The 14,698-nt window shown below is 36.0% G+C and overlaps 1 protein-coding gene across 5 annotated transcripts in view; it reads right to left on the bottom strand.

Moving 5' to 3' along the window:
* The window catches only part of LOC136855061 (tRNA modification GTPase GTPBP3, mitochondrial), a 55,117-nt gene that overhangs the window by 7,212 nt on the left and 33,207 nt on the right, over positions 1 to 14,698 (bottom strand). The window contains exons 1-7 of one of the 5 annotated variants that reach the window (XM_067131831.1): positions 12,058 to 12,272; positions 9,881 to 10,053; positions 9,536 to 9,652; positions 8,130 to 8,267; positions 4,717 to 4,875; positions 3,677 to 3,900; positions 502 to 700 (exon numbers count right to left, since the gene is read on the bottom strand). In XM_067131831.1, coding sequence (XP_066987932.1) covers positions 502 to 700; positions 3,677 to 3,900; positions 4,717 to 4,875; positions 8,130 to 8,267; positions 9,536 to 9,644 — 829 coding nt within the window. In that variant the 5' untranslated portion in view covers positions 9,645 to 9,652; positions 9,881 to 10,053; positions 12,058 to 12,272. Of the gene's footprint in view, positions 1 to 501; positions 701 to 3,676; positions 3,901 to 4,716; positions 4,876 to 8,129; positions 8,281 to 9,535; positions 9,653 to 9,880; positions 10,054 to 12,032; positions 12,273 to 14,698 lie in introns of those variants that run through there. The other 4 variants (XM_067131834.1, XM_067131835.1, XM_067131832.1 and 1 more) reach the window with 4 other exon arrangements.

The following is a 14,698-nucleotide window of genomic DNA, read 5'->3' as shown; positions in this document are numbered from 1 at the left end:
AAAGAGGAAGTGCGTTTGACAGGCCTGAAAAGGGTTTCCCTGGTGGCAACAGTGATTTCATCTAATTGTTAAGACTTTACGTCATATTTCATTCAGGCTGAGTCATGTGATGTAATCACACAATATCCATAATCAAAAGCATGGAGCATAAATTACATAAGTGTAACAAGAAAAGAACAAGGATATTTTATTATTTGTTACAACTAGGCTCATTATTCCACATTCTGACATTTACTCACAATGCTGTAGAGGTAACTTGACTTACAACAGTTCTAGAAGTCTGGTATCTAGTAAAATTAATGCATTGGTTTCCTTGTGTATCCATTAACTTCCATGATTATTTTGTAAAATTTCTTTCAAAACTGTTAATTACTAAGTGTGAATGAATGTAAACTGGACAGATTAAAGACAGGATAGCCTGTAATAGGTTTTACCACTTGAAAATAAATATCAGTATTTAAAAGACATGCAAAAAGGAATAAGTCCACTTCAATATTCTACCTGGGATCGGCGATACAATAGCTGCTGGTCTCTGAACAAGAGCATTCATAAAACTGCTTTTCCCCACGTTAGGGCGACCCAAGATGGCTAACTTCAAACCACTTCGAAGTCTTTCACCTCGTCGATTATCACAGAGATGCTTTTCCATTTCTCCGATTGTCGTCCTGATTTTTAATTCGACGTCCTTCACAACGCCTTCCTTTAAGTGGAAAACAATTCACTTCATGAAGTTTATTTTGCACTAACTTTAACCAAAATCTTACTCACAGTGTACAGGATTACTCGTCCATATCTCTAAAAATTAAATAGTTTTTCATCAATGAACATTATGGAAAATTCCTTAGCAGTCCTTATTATGTACTGTTACAAACCAACCTTTAAACTGTACCATATATGGTATACCTGCGCTTTACTACATACTCTTCCCTACATGAAATTAAAATACATGACTAACAATGCAGAGAATATCTTATATCTAAAAGGTCAAAGGAAATATGGAAATCTTAAAGTCTTCCTGAACAAGTAGAAAACATCAGTAGATGAGGAAAAAGAGTTGGCAAACAATACAAGTCCATCCAAATGAGTCTTTCATCCCATGAATTTTTTTCTTTTTGACACTTTTTTGTGTTGCACTCACAACATTCTATTTTATTATGTGATATGCATTTCTGATGTTACACATTACTGGACAAAAATGGGGTACAGGGGCTTACCACTATAAACTCCTCCTATCAGGAGCCTTCATACTTGGTTAGCATTGTTCTTTTTCTTTGTCATAACTTGGGTACTATGCTCATGTTCTGTTCAGTCGTGTAATGATTTAAAACAGAGTTGTAGTACTATCATCATTATATTCTTAATTATATTCATGCCAGCAGTCAGTGCTATACTAGAGTTATCTACTTCCTGTTTTGAATATAAAACATTCTATGCATTATTCTAGTTTTCTCATATTAAAAAGAAGTCCCATACCTTCTTTGCATTTTAAATAATTTTTCAATAGTATTCTATTTGCTCTTTCTTGTACAGGCACACTGTACAAGTATCACTCCACTTTCATCTATACTTATATAGACTATGCTATGCTGTACCTAATAAATGACAAAGATTATTTACACGTAATCAAACTGAAATAATCCAAAACAGAGAACAGATTGATATCTTCATCTTTATAATGCTTTTCACAGAGATTTCAGCTGTCTAATACATTCACTTACTATCTGACTTGAACAGAACCAGGCAAGTTTTGGTCGAGTTTATCTGCTGCCAAAGGGTTTTCCTCTTTAGTCAAACAACAGTCAAAGAGTTTTAGTCTTAGGCCTACTTAACCAACCTTTAGTTTGAGCTTCCTTTTGCAGCTTATTCCAGTGCTGGTTTCTTTATTTTCAACTTCATGATTCAAAAGACATACAACAACAAAAAGTGATCGCCTTAATCACTGACTGAGGGACAATGTATCATTCCCATCTCTGACAGGGTTGCTATGCACCACAGAAGACCTATACAGCTACCTTCACCTTGATATCTGTTCAGCAATAACAATTGTAGCTGTTCTATAACCACCTTGCTCCTGTATTTGATTATAACCACTATTAAATATTCATAAATCTTTATGCAAACTGTCTACAGACATGAGGTACCACACAGCCTATCAGACTTGGCTCACTTGTTTTTACCTCGCGTTTCCTGGCAGACCCTGACATACTGTCCATTCACCTTTATTTTGTGCTTTTCACTGTGGAAGTGACTTTCAAGCTTTTCACTTGCTACATATTCATCTTGATTACATCTCTGATAGGTTAATTGTGGGTTCCCAGTAATTCTCAAGCCAGTGGCCAGGTAGCAAAGTATGGACTTACTGTGAACTTGCTCTTAATAATATGATTAATTTCTGGCCTGCACACAGACTTGCCGAAGATTTATTTTCATTGTTACCTGCTTGACTGAAAGTATCTGGTTATCCTCAGTCAAATTATACAACCACAGGTGGGACTGCTGGACTTCTGGCTTTGTTTTCAAGGATACTAGTTCAATTACAAGCCCCTAGCATGACATGGCAATGAGTCTTAGTGAAATCTGACCTCTTGGGAGACAAGACTGATTTCAACCATGCATATTTCAAAAGGTGACCTACACAACTTTAGGTAGGAATTCATGGTCTCCACATATCAGGAAACACCATCCAGATACATCCTAACTCATCCTTTTGTTGAAAGCAGTCTTGTTTTTTTATACCTGTACTGAGCTGGAAAAGTTTGCGCTCTATGAAATATCTCATGAACAAGACAAACTTTGGCCTTGAACATTCCCCTTTCAAATCCCAGGGTGTATTTGCAATACATCTTGACTCAAAAGAATTAATTTTTGTGAATCTCTTTTCTTTGTGACAAGGAAGTCACATCACCTGAGCCTGGTGTTTGGACAATTGCCATCAGAACCAGAACTTCAATGTTGTTAGTCTCGACAGCAGTAGTTATAATTCTGACTGCTTGAGCAGTTTATATAAGACAGTAATGCTTTTAATATTTACCTATCCTAAAAATTAGTTTGGTGTTTCTTCTCTGTAATTCTCTCCTTTTGAAAAAGATGAGCTCCTTAGGCATTTCTGAAAAAGTGACTTCAGTTTGTGAAAGAAAGGAACCCTGAATAGGCTCCTATACATACCTAAAAAAAAATATGTTTAAAAAGACCATTTAACTGAAATTCCAAACTCTCTTAAGACTTTTCATCATCTCAAATTCAAAGATGAAAGAATACCTTGTGTCACTTACCCAAGACAATAAACTCAAGTACCTGGGAAACTGTAATGTACATGTACTACTTTATGAGTCACTATGTATGGAATTGCACAATGATTCTGTTCTGATAGGTTAGCAAAGAACATTACTATTATTTGCATATCTGAGAGTAGCAATTCCAAATTAAATTTAGCTGTAATATGAATGCAACCTGGACTGGAAACTTCTACTAAATGGAAATTAGAATACCATTACTAAGATGCAAATATCTGATAAAATTGCTATCTGGAGGAAGCTATGGCAGGCCAACAGATAAGATGTTATTCTAAAATAATGATCTAAATGAATTGTGGTTAATGGTTATTTTTGCCATCATGTTAAAAAACAATTGAACTCATGATTAAAGTCATATAATTCCTGGTACTTCTAAAACTTACCTCTATATTTTCATCTTCACTGAAATCAATAAATGCTTCAATATTTGCCCGACAATGAAGCAGCGTCTGCCTCCAACTAGCATAGAGTTGACCAAGGGCGCCTTCCATTTGTAGCAAAGCCTGCTTCCGCTGCGCTTCTGTTTCAGCATGGATCAGATCTCCTAGTCCTTCTACGGATGTCAGATCCAGCTTTCCATTGTAAAATGCTCTCTTGGTAAAATCTCCTAAAAAACAAAAAAGAATGTCAAATACATCAACTGCCAAATATGTTAAATATTTCTTGGTTAAATACAACAATCCACTTACATAGTTTGTCTGTATTCTCATATACAGAAAATTTTACCTGTATACAGCAGTTTCTATCTAACCAATGAAAATACAACTTTTTCACTGTACGATTCACTGTTTTCCATGAATGAGGAAGAGTAAAACATCTACACAGACACTTGTGCAACACATTACAATGCTAATTACATTAATCTTCAGAAGCAAATTCAGGAGGATCTTGGCACCCTGGAAACACCTCTAAATCAGGTCATGTTCAAATATAGTTAGTACCTGAATATGAAAATTCTATAGATAGTTATGGGTCTACAATAGCAAATACAAAGCTTAACCATTGGGGATACTACTGACTTCAAATGATGCTAACATCTTCACAACCCTTGAGATTCAACAGGTAATTTTGACTTTTCATCTTCATTGTTCTCCAATTTTAAATATAAATATAGTAGAGAAAATGTATTCAGCTTCAAAATGACACCATAACCTGGTTACAAAAATAAACATTGCTATGTCCTTGAGCAGTCAGTGTGATTAGCCACAGATGAAGGGATAACTATAAAATGGTAGCAAATTAAGGAGAGACACTTGTAATGTTCCAGGCCTTAATATCTCCAAAGTTTAAATGAAAGTCAACTAAATTACCCAGTCATAACAAGTAACCTACTTATTTTCAAATCCATTAACAAAATATTTGACTGCGCTCAATAAATTCAGAGACTTAGTATCTCTACATAGAGTTCCTGTCATCTACATGCCTGGTTGTGCTGGAAGAAAGCCTGGCAGCATACTAAGTGCCTCTAGGACTGCATTGATAACTGCTACACCACCATGTATGTGCAATTCACAGCTGTCTTCTCCAGTGAAACTATGAGGCCCAGGAAACCACAGCACTAGACCACGGTCTAGACCTTGTTCTACACAGAGGAAGAGAAATATTTCATTATTAGATGATATGTGATCACTTAGACATCAGCTATTGTCAGTGGGAGTCTCTAGATAATAAGCTTCAGAAACACCTTGGTTTTTTGCAATGTCTAAAACTTTTACATTTATATTATTCCATTTTTAAATACTGTAGCAGGGCTGTATATCAGAACCAAGCTTTTTCTGTGAATTTATATATCGTTACTTCTATTTTACATACAACTGAAATCAAAATTAAGCAAATAAATCTGAAGTAAACAGTATAAGGTTAATAAGTAAATAATATTAGATATAGGGAAGCAAATATGAAACAGACTTAAAAGGAAAGGAAAAGACCCAAGTAACACAATATATATGTCACACAAATGTCAAGACCATACATTTGTGAAATCAGGACCATCAATTAGACTATGCTTCATAAATACTTTTACTGGGATATTTTTCTCATGCCCTCAGGGGAGTTACAGGCAGACTACAGTGTACTTCTATTAGTCCTGTATGATAAACATAAGAAATCATGTTCCCTAAAATGGGAATTTTTCACAAAATTTCTGCCACTATATGAAAGCAATTTCCTCCAAGAATAAATTTCAATTGTCATTAAGGTTCCAAACACTAGCTACCTATTATACAACTTTCACTAGTTTCTGGATAAGGTGTTCTTTATAAGAACCTGAGAAATGGGTACCACTGTTATAATCTGATACAGATAGGCCTGAGCTTAGGAAAATCAATCAGACTACCAGTATTACAATCAATCTATTTAAAAATAAAGGAATTACATATCTGGAGGGAACAGAGTTGATGAGGACCTGAAAGATGCGTCGGCTGGAGGCACCATTTTGAGAACCTTAATAAGGATGAGAAGGGCATAAGAAAGGGAGTCAAAGTATGAGTACCTAGAATGTGAGTCTCAGCCACAAACTCCCGGGCAAAAGTCTTACACAATGACCAATAGCTGGGATAAGAGGCTCCACCAGGAAAGGTATGAAGCCCACAGAAATGCTTGGAGGTGGTGATAGCAATTGGGAACACAGACTCAAAGGATAAATGTGTATGGCAAGAATCCATTACGTGGCCTAATGGGGCTACGAGAAACACTGTCAAAGTGCGACTTGAAGATCATGGTAGTCTGTGGAACAGAAGGAGCCAAATGGTGAAAGAGCACAAAATGTTCTATTGCTGCTGGGAGCTAGTGCCATCCACGGGATGCCCGTAGGGAGGGAGGGGTGGGTACTCATATTATTATTATTAATCAGAAGATGAACCCTATGCATATGGAACAAGCCCACAGGGGTCACTGGCTTGAAATTCAAGCTTACAAAGAATATGGTGTTCATTAGGAAGTAAGAGAAGGTAAAGGGAAATACAAATAGAAGAGATCTCACTTATTAAAAAGAAAAAATAAATTAATAAATTAATCAATAGATTAAAATGTATTAAAATGTAAGGAGAATAGCACTAGGGTAGTAATGCATTGCGACTTCGCTTGAACTTTTAAAGTTCCAAATGCACAACATACTCAGGGAGACTGTCCCACAGTCCAAATGGTATGAGGTACAAAGGACCTCTGAGACTGAGAAGTTTGACAGCAAGGCACATTTACTGCATATTGGTGCTGCTGTTCAGCAAATCTGGTTGCTCTCTGCAGGAAAAGGGGATCAGGGATCAATTGTGAATGTGAAAGATCTCTATTAAAATACAGCTTATAAAAAAGTAACAAACGAGATCATCCGTCGATGGTCCAAGTCATAACTGCTAATACTGGGAAACAAAAACCTACCACACGAACAATTCTAAGAGATAAATCTCTGGCAGAAGCAGACGTCCAAACTGAAGAACAGTATTCTAGTAAAGGAAGCACAAGTGACCTAAAACAGGTTGCACTGATTTTATCATTGTTATTAATATATGAGGGCTTACGAACAATACATGTACCCAACTTCTGTGCGGCATTTGCTGAAACTTTCATTACGTGTTTCTCAAAAGTAAGATGAGTCAAAAGTTATTCCTAGAGTAGTTAAAGCTTCAGACTCATTCAGCAAAGTCCCATCCACCTGAAAGGGGAGATGGGGTGAAAAAGCTGTACAAGATCTTCATCAATAGTTTTCATTTCATAAGTGGAGACTTTTACTACACCTACAAGTGTTGTACCATTGGCATACTGAACAATCTTGTTTTCCAGGCCAACAACCATAATGTTTGTACAGTCGACCCCCACCTATTTGAGGTTCCGGATTCGTGGCTTCACCTATTCGCAGATTTCTCTGTGGAACATATACACATTATTCACAGAAAATACGCCTACTTGCGGTATTTTTCATACAGAAATGTTCACAGGTTACTATATTTTCATATCAATTTCATGCCTAAATGCACTTTTTGTGATAAAACTATTAAAATATTCAGGTATAATCATTTATAGAGGGTTTTTTGGTGTTCTGAACTATCAAAATAGGCAGTTATAAGCATTTTTAGAGGGGTTTTAAGTATTCGTGGATTTGAGCTATTCATGGCGGGTAGTGGTACGCATCCCCCGCAAATACCGGGGGTCAACTGTATACACCAAATATAACAGTGGACCAAGAATACTACACAACAGGTCTTGGTTCACTAAAGATCCCATCAACAGCAATTTGCTGCTGCCTACCCGTAAGGAAATCTTGAAGTAATCCTAATATCCATCCACTCCAACATTCTGAAATTTACAAATAAGTGCTTTAAGATTTACTAGATCGAAAGCAGAACTAAAATCTATTTGAGTTACTCTGCGCTCAAAACTTTTATCAAGGTTCTTTTGCAAATGGCATGGCAAGTTTAAAAGAGCAGCACAAGTACCTAACTGCTTTCTATATGCTTATTGAGTATCAGCTAACAATCCTTTAGATTCCACATACCTATATAGTGACTTAAAAATAAGTTTTTCAGAAAGTTGGAAGAGCACAGAAAGAATAGAAATTGGCCTGTAGTTACTGCAACCTGCAGATATGCTACTCTTCAGAATGGGCACTGTATTACTAAGCTTGTGCCCATCTGCAAAGATACTATGTCGACATAAAAATCTATAAAGAAGAGAGAGTAAATCATGAGAGAAGTTGGTCATTGCAGGAAAAGGACAATAAATAATAGTTTTCCTAACTCACATTGGTATCATGGCACAAATTAAACTATGGTCTGTACTTGCATGTGCAACATATAAGCTAAAACAAAAGCAGTGCATTGAAAATATATGAAATTAACCTACTGGTCAACGGATGTATTATCCTCCTCAAGGCAGCAACCCTGGGCTGTGGTACAACTGAAGGTACTGTCATGCATGTCAGCACATCCCTTGCTCTGCTGCCAGTCACTCGAACCAGTGCAACTCCACATTTTCCCTGTCCTTGAAAAATTCTCTTGAGGTGGCAAGTCAACACATTCATTAAATCACTACAAATATAACCTTTGGGCCTTTTGTAAAAAAAAAAATAGCTAATACTTAAAATTTGGTAAAACAATAATATTACCTATATAATTACAAGCTTTAAATGATCAGTTAAGGGACTGGCAAAAACAAATCTACAAGATATAAGAGCATAAATGTTCAAAGTGACCACAGGATATGGCAATTAATAAAAACACAATTTTAACTCATATAAAACCAGTGCAACAGAAATAGTTATTTCATAAAAACAATTCAATAAACATTGTTAGAATCAGTTATGTGAAAAATTACAAGCATAATATTATCAGGGTACCATAACATTTTTCAATAAAAGCTCTGAAGCCCAACTTTACCTTCATCAATTTGGTTTTTACACCAGTTTTCCCTATGCAAGGTCAGACACACAAGTTCTTTCAGAGGTCGATTCATTAATCTAAATTATCTACATCATCTAAAGTCCTAAATTAATTCCTCTCATGCTACACACTGCTCTCTTATTTAATATCAAGCCATTTCATTTTGAATGATAAGGTTCTTCTTAATAAAATTTTGACAATGACCAAATGAAGGTTTCCTTGTGAACCTAGAAGCAGCCTCTTGAAAGCAAAAATAAACTGAAAAGATCTGTGGGCCTCTTATTAAACAAAATTTCTTATGTATCAGCAAATCAGCCTATTTTAAACATTATTCCATACAGAAAACAGCCATAAAAATAGCACCATGAGCAAACATGCTAAAATCATGAGTCAGTCTTGATTTGTTCTTTACTTTCATCACTTGCTACCCTGCCTTCTTCCATAATTTCAAAATCCACTCAATTTTATCAGTTTAAAAATAAGAACTACCATTACTTGGTGAAGACAAACTACATTCACCTCAAGTTTTCCTGCTTATCCTCTGCCTCAAGATGTTCAGCAAGCAACATTTTTTTGGAAAGAAAAAGTTGATACATATAAGTTTTAAACTTGGACTTGGAATATAAAATTTAGGCCAAAGGCCAAGCACTGGGACCTATGAGGCCATTCAGTGCTGAAAATAATGTTGAAACAATTGTTAGGAGAGGGTGGAAAGTAATATGGAAGAAAGAGAATATGAACGGACGTATAGTAAAAGGAATGAAAGGGAATGCAGCTAGGAATGCTGCAAAGAACCTGAAGTAATGCCTACAGTGCACTGCATGTGGTGCACTGACAGCACTACCCTCTTTGGGGAAGTTTTGCACTTACCAGACGATAAAGCATAAACAGTGGAGAGCCATCTTCTCACAGATTTTTGTAGATACATTGGTTTTGCTATGTGATGCCATGCTTTTCCTTTGCGCAGAAAAATCAACATGTTGCAACCTGGAAAAAATGGATATTACATTTTGTGCACGGCTCCACATAGCTACTGCACTTAATACAGTAGCATAATGCTGCCATTCTGATAAAAGCAGCTTTTTAACTTTGTAGTTTATGTAATTACAGGCACAACCTTATTACCACGAGTAAAAATTCTAACTTCACTGTACAGTATTACAATAAAAACTTGCTGAAACAAATTTAAATCTACAAATGGAGTAATATACTTACAATAAGTACTTCCTTACACTACTGGCAAAACTAATGCTTTGTGTGTTTTATTAATAATCCTCTCAAAATTTCTCGAGTTGAAAATGAACCGCCTGTCATGCCAACCACTTCTCCAGCAAACCCCTCCACTAAAGCCAGTTGCACAATGTTTTCTTTTCCTCTACGGCTGAATGCTGAAAAAGAGGAGACAATGAATTAATATGTAATCAATCTCAGTACTCAAAGTTCCAGCACAATAAAATGAAGCAAACCTGTTTGCAAGCATTACATGAACTTAGAAGGAATTCTGATGGAAATTCTTCAAAGATAATTACATCTCATATGAATTTCTGCTAGGTTACATACCTTCCTAAAAGTTCATAAAATAATTTGGAATAGAGACTGAATTACTTAGTATATCACTTGTATTAGACTAAATTACATGGAAAATCTATCATAAGCATTAAATGGGCAAGTATACACTGCATGATTATCAAGCACAGAGAAAGAGGCATCTTCTGATGACCTTTTGTGCAAAAAGAAAAAAAAAATGCTATACCCGAAAAAGAATTATAATAAAAACCGATTTTGTGTAGGATTGTAAATAGCTATTGCACCTTACAACAAAATTCTACCATTTAGAAAAGTAATGTTTTCTTTAGTTGTCTAGGTGAAATTGCAAATGTTAAGGATAATTAATGTTTTTCCTCCATATACAAACCAGAAGTCTTTTACATGGATATAACGTCAATGAAAGCTGATATGGAAGTTGAAGATTGGTAGCTAACATACCAGCATGCCCTGGTGACTGTGCTTGGTATCATGGTCAAAAATGCTAGGAAAGAATAAATCCAGGCAAAGAATCCCAAACCCTTCAGAACAACCAAAAATTACCTGACAGAAGATCTAGAAGTACAAACACAAATGCTATTCAGCAGGTCCACAGCAGTAGAACTGGAAGAACAGGGCCCTGTACTCTGTAGTTGATGATACCTTTACCTGACCATGAATTCATAGCTTACGAAGGAACGGATAATTCCTATCTTTGGATTCTATAAAATCTTTTGAGGGTTGACTGGAGGCTGAGGTATAAACTATTAAAGAAAAAAAAAAAAAGTCTGAAAAACTGGAAATCTGGAGCAGATGCACAGTAGGAAGACAGGGGCTGGAGTGAGAAATAACCTTTCCTAGAACACTGTGTTCTGACATAACCAGACCTTACCTTCCTAACCTAACTTAGGGCGCCATGCCCTAACCTGGATGGGCCTGGACACCCCCTAGTGACACTGAATATCCATGTCTCCCTCCTCTGCATACTTTGAAAATCTTTATAAAGCAGGGAAGAACAAAGGTACCCTAGCCAAGTCAGGGCATAATGCCCTAGGTTAGGTTAGGTTACGGAGAAGTGAGGTTTTGAAGTATTTTTTTTAGCAAAACTATACTTGCAGACCCAGTCTGCAATCCATACGATTTTTTAAAATTTAATATAGTATATAGGCCACCATATTTGGTCATTTTCCAGAAGACTCTAGCCAGCCATTTCAAAAGACTCCTGCAAGCCATTTTTGCACAAAAACCCATTTGGGTTTTTCATGCAAAAATGGCTAGGAAATGATAGGGCACTAAAAGAACCTAAAAATACCAACCTAACATGACCTCGGGGTGTTTACTGGTAACAATTTTGCCGTGTTAGCAATGGAGGGGAGGGGACAGTATTGTCTTACCTTATAAGTCGTAATTTGGTTAATTATTTTTCTCTGTTATCAAGCATTTGCAAAGGTTATGCACTGAGAGGAAATTTTTTGTTTTGATGTGTTTTATCAAAAAAAAAAAATAAATTATATAATGTGGGAGGTGGCTGGAGTCTTTTGAAAAATAGCCCCGTATTTTCTAGGCTAGCCAGGGTTGAGCCTATGCAGAGCATAGCCTAAGCCTATAGTGTAGCACAGCATAACACAAGCTTGCCTAGTCACTCAAATTATTCTCATTTTCGTAATTTGGGTATAGGCCGATTCACAAATCACTCATAGCTGAACCTACGCCCATGAAACGGGGTGTGAATGATCGAGGGGCTACTAACGAGTATTAACATTACACAGGCCTCAGCAGACAACCGTACAGGCTTATTGGGCCGAGACTTAAAAGTTAAATTTGTAATCGTCCGCAAACTTACGTAAAATGGCCACATTTTAACTCACTTTTCACTCTATTCCAGACATTCAATGGCCGAGACAATAGTAGTGGTAGTATTAGTAGTAGTAGCAAACGGGGCTTCCCTTTGGAACAGCTCCCGTGTTCGTTGTCTTCCTCCTTTTGCTTGTGGTTGATTTTAAGTTTATTGTCTCTGTAATACGATGTATTTTTGATAAATCTCTTACTATTTTCTGAGCCCTCTTTCGATAGATCTGCAAATAGAAGGATGCAAGCTATCAATTCCTCTTTGTTATCTTGATATGGCTGCGGTGCGAATCTATGTCTATTTCTAATATCACTCCATGCTGGGCAGTCAAGAAATGTTCTAAGTTTTCAGTTATTTCTTCACAGCATTTTATATCTTCCACTTTTAACCTATTCCTATCGTTTAATTCTAGTGCGCCTAATCTACCCCTACTGATCAGCTGTTTTTCAGCGTTACCTTACCAGGTTTCTTATATGTTTTCCTTATATTTTCTATGGATTTTTAAGGTTTTTGTCATGCTTTTTTTTTTGTTCAAATCATTTATCGTTTCTTTTAACTGCTTAACCTTAATTGATTCAATCATACTCAAGTTCATGTTCAACTCTCTAAGGTACTCTTTTATTTGCAGAATCCACGGTGTTTTCTTATTTTCATATTGGTCTATGGTTATCTCATATAGGAGCCTAATTCCACCTCTCTCAAGTGTATGCTTCAGATAGAATAGTTTATTCTTCATATCCTTTGAGTGGCAGGAAGAGGGCCCTATTTCAGATCTTAAAACACAACTCGCTGTGTACCTTGGGTCCTTCATTTTTGTCCTGTATACATGGTTATCTATTTTTTGCAGTTCATTTATATCTTTCTTGTAGAGTTTCATTATAACATACATAAAGGATGGCATCGCTAATCCCTTCCACTACAACTTCCTTATATTCACCCTGCGAGAGCTTTAACTTACGACTGCATTCACCATCTGCTCTGCTTTAATTTGGGCCCTCTTTTTTTGTCACCTGAAGCAGTCGGCGATTTTTACAGTAGCAAGAAAAGAATAGGAGTAGCACTTTTAAGATTTCCCCTTGAAACGGCTTTCTAATTCGTATTGGAATTGGACTATGGTCGTGCTTTTATTTTTTCTTTCCGTGGTAGGTTACCTTGTTCTTTTGATAAATTTCTCCATATAATTGTTGATTTTCATCTAAAGAGACCTGTGAAAGTCAATATATTAGAAGGTTTTTGAGTTCTGGGAAATAAAGCAAAAATTACTTTAAACCGTTCTTTAACTCTCCACAATATAAACATCCGATTTCCTCGTCCTTTAAGCTTTTCTTGTTATCTAAGTTGTTCAGCCTAATGTCTCGGTTAATTAGCATGATTTTTTCGGTGTCATCATACTAAATTCCTTCTCTCATACTTTCCTTACATTTCCTATAGATACTCATTATTGGTTTTTCAATAATTTCTCTTCCTGTGAGCGTGACGAAGTATATTTTGTGCCACTGTACCTCTTTCTGTTACGTTCATGTGGCATGGGCTCATGATGCGGTTAGAATCTTTAAACTTTACTCATTGTCCAGTCTTCTTACATATGCTTCACCTAATTGTCGCATTTCTATTTCAGTTCATTTATCAACGAAAGTATCATGAGGATTTTGATCCGTAAATCTGCCTAGGAAACTGCCAAGAGGAGTACTACCTCAAGGTAGTGTCCTAGAGTCGACACTATTTAGCAAACATATAAAATTATCGTGGATTATTGGCAGAAATACAGTAAATTGCACGTTTTTCGTAGATATACATTTTTTTACCTGGTTGTGAACAACAGTGAAGCGATTATGACTAAAATACAAACAGACTGGACCTTAATGGAGATAAAAAACAAAAATATATTGTTGCGCAAAAAGAAGAAGAAAAAAACTTTATATTACAACCATGAAACTAAGTGGTGAGGAATATGCAAAAATACTGACTTTTTGCAAAACTACTCTGCAAATAAATAAATATATACTTTGGTTACAATACGGTTTTGTTACAAAAACATCTTTTTAAACAATATTAACTCTGTATGATGATAAATGCGTAGTTAAATACGTATTCTTCCTTTACAGAAATGGCAACGTCTCTTGTAACAAATTTTAATATTAGTTTTATATGTAAGGGAAAACAATCGCAAGACTTTAGATCTTTAGAAATTATCATGAAGGTAGCCAAGACTAGTTATATATTGTACGAAGTGCTGATGTTGACAGTTAAGAGGAAGATTGTGCCACGGTCATTGCTCCTGTTTCCTGATGTTTTGCTTGAAAATGCTTCTTAAGCCAAGAAGCAACAACTAAATTTCTAAAATAATACGCTTTATTTTTTGCTTTATTTTATGAGTAATCTAAATCTGTCTTATAAACTGGCATGTACTTTCTCTTTCTTAGCTGCGTGGAAGAAGCCAACCTACTTTAAACTAGGATATATAGGTCTACGAAACGCTATTGTGCTTCATTCGTCTAACCTGGCACAGCCTCATTAGCAATCCAGAAAAATTAAAACTCGGAAATCATAAGCATGGAATATCCATACAAGAGTACAGCGGGAAACTGATTATGTTTGACTCGTTCAACATTTTGGTGCGACGAATCACAGTATTCTTTACCATTTTAGCAAATCGAGGG

The sequence above is a fragment of the Macrobrachium rosenbergii genome, chromosome 30 (genome assembly GCF_040412425.1).
Source record: "Macrobrachium rosenbergii isolate ZJJX-2024 chromosome 30, ASM4041242v1, whole genome shotgun sequence".
NCBI lineage: Eukaryota > Metazoa > Arthropoda > Malacostraca > Decapoda > Palaemonidae > Macrobrachium > Macrobrachium rosenbergii.
The sequence above is the reverse complement of the archived record's forward strand: the minus strand, read 5'-3'. Positions and strand labels throughout refer to the sequence as shown.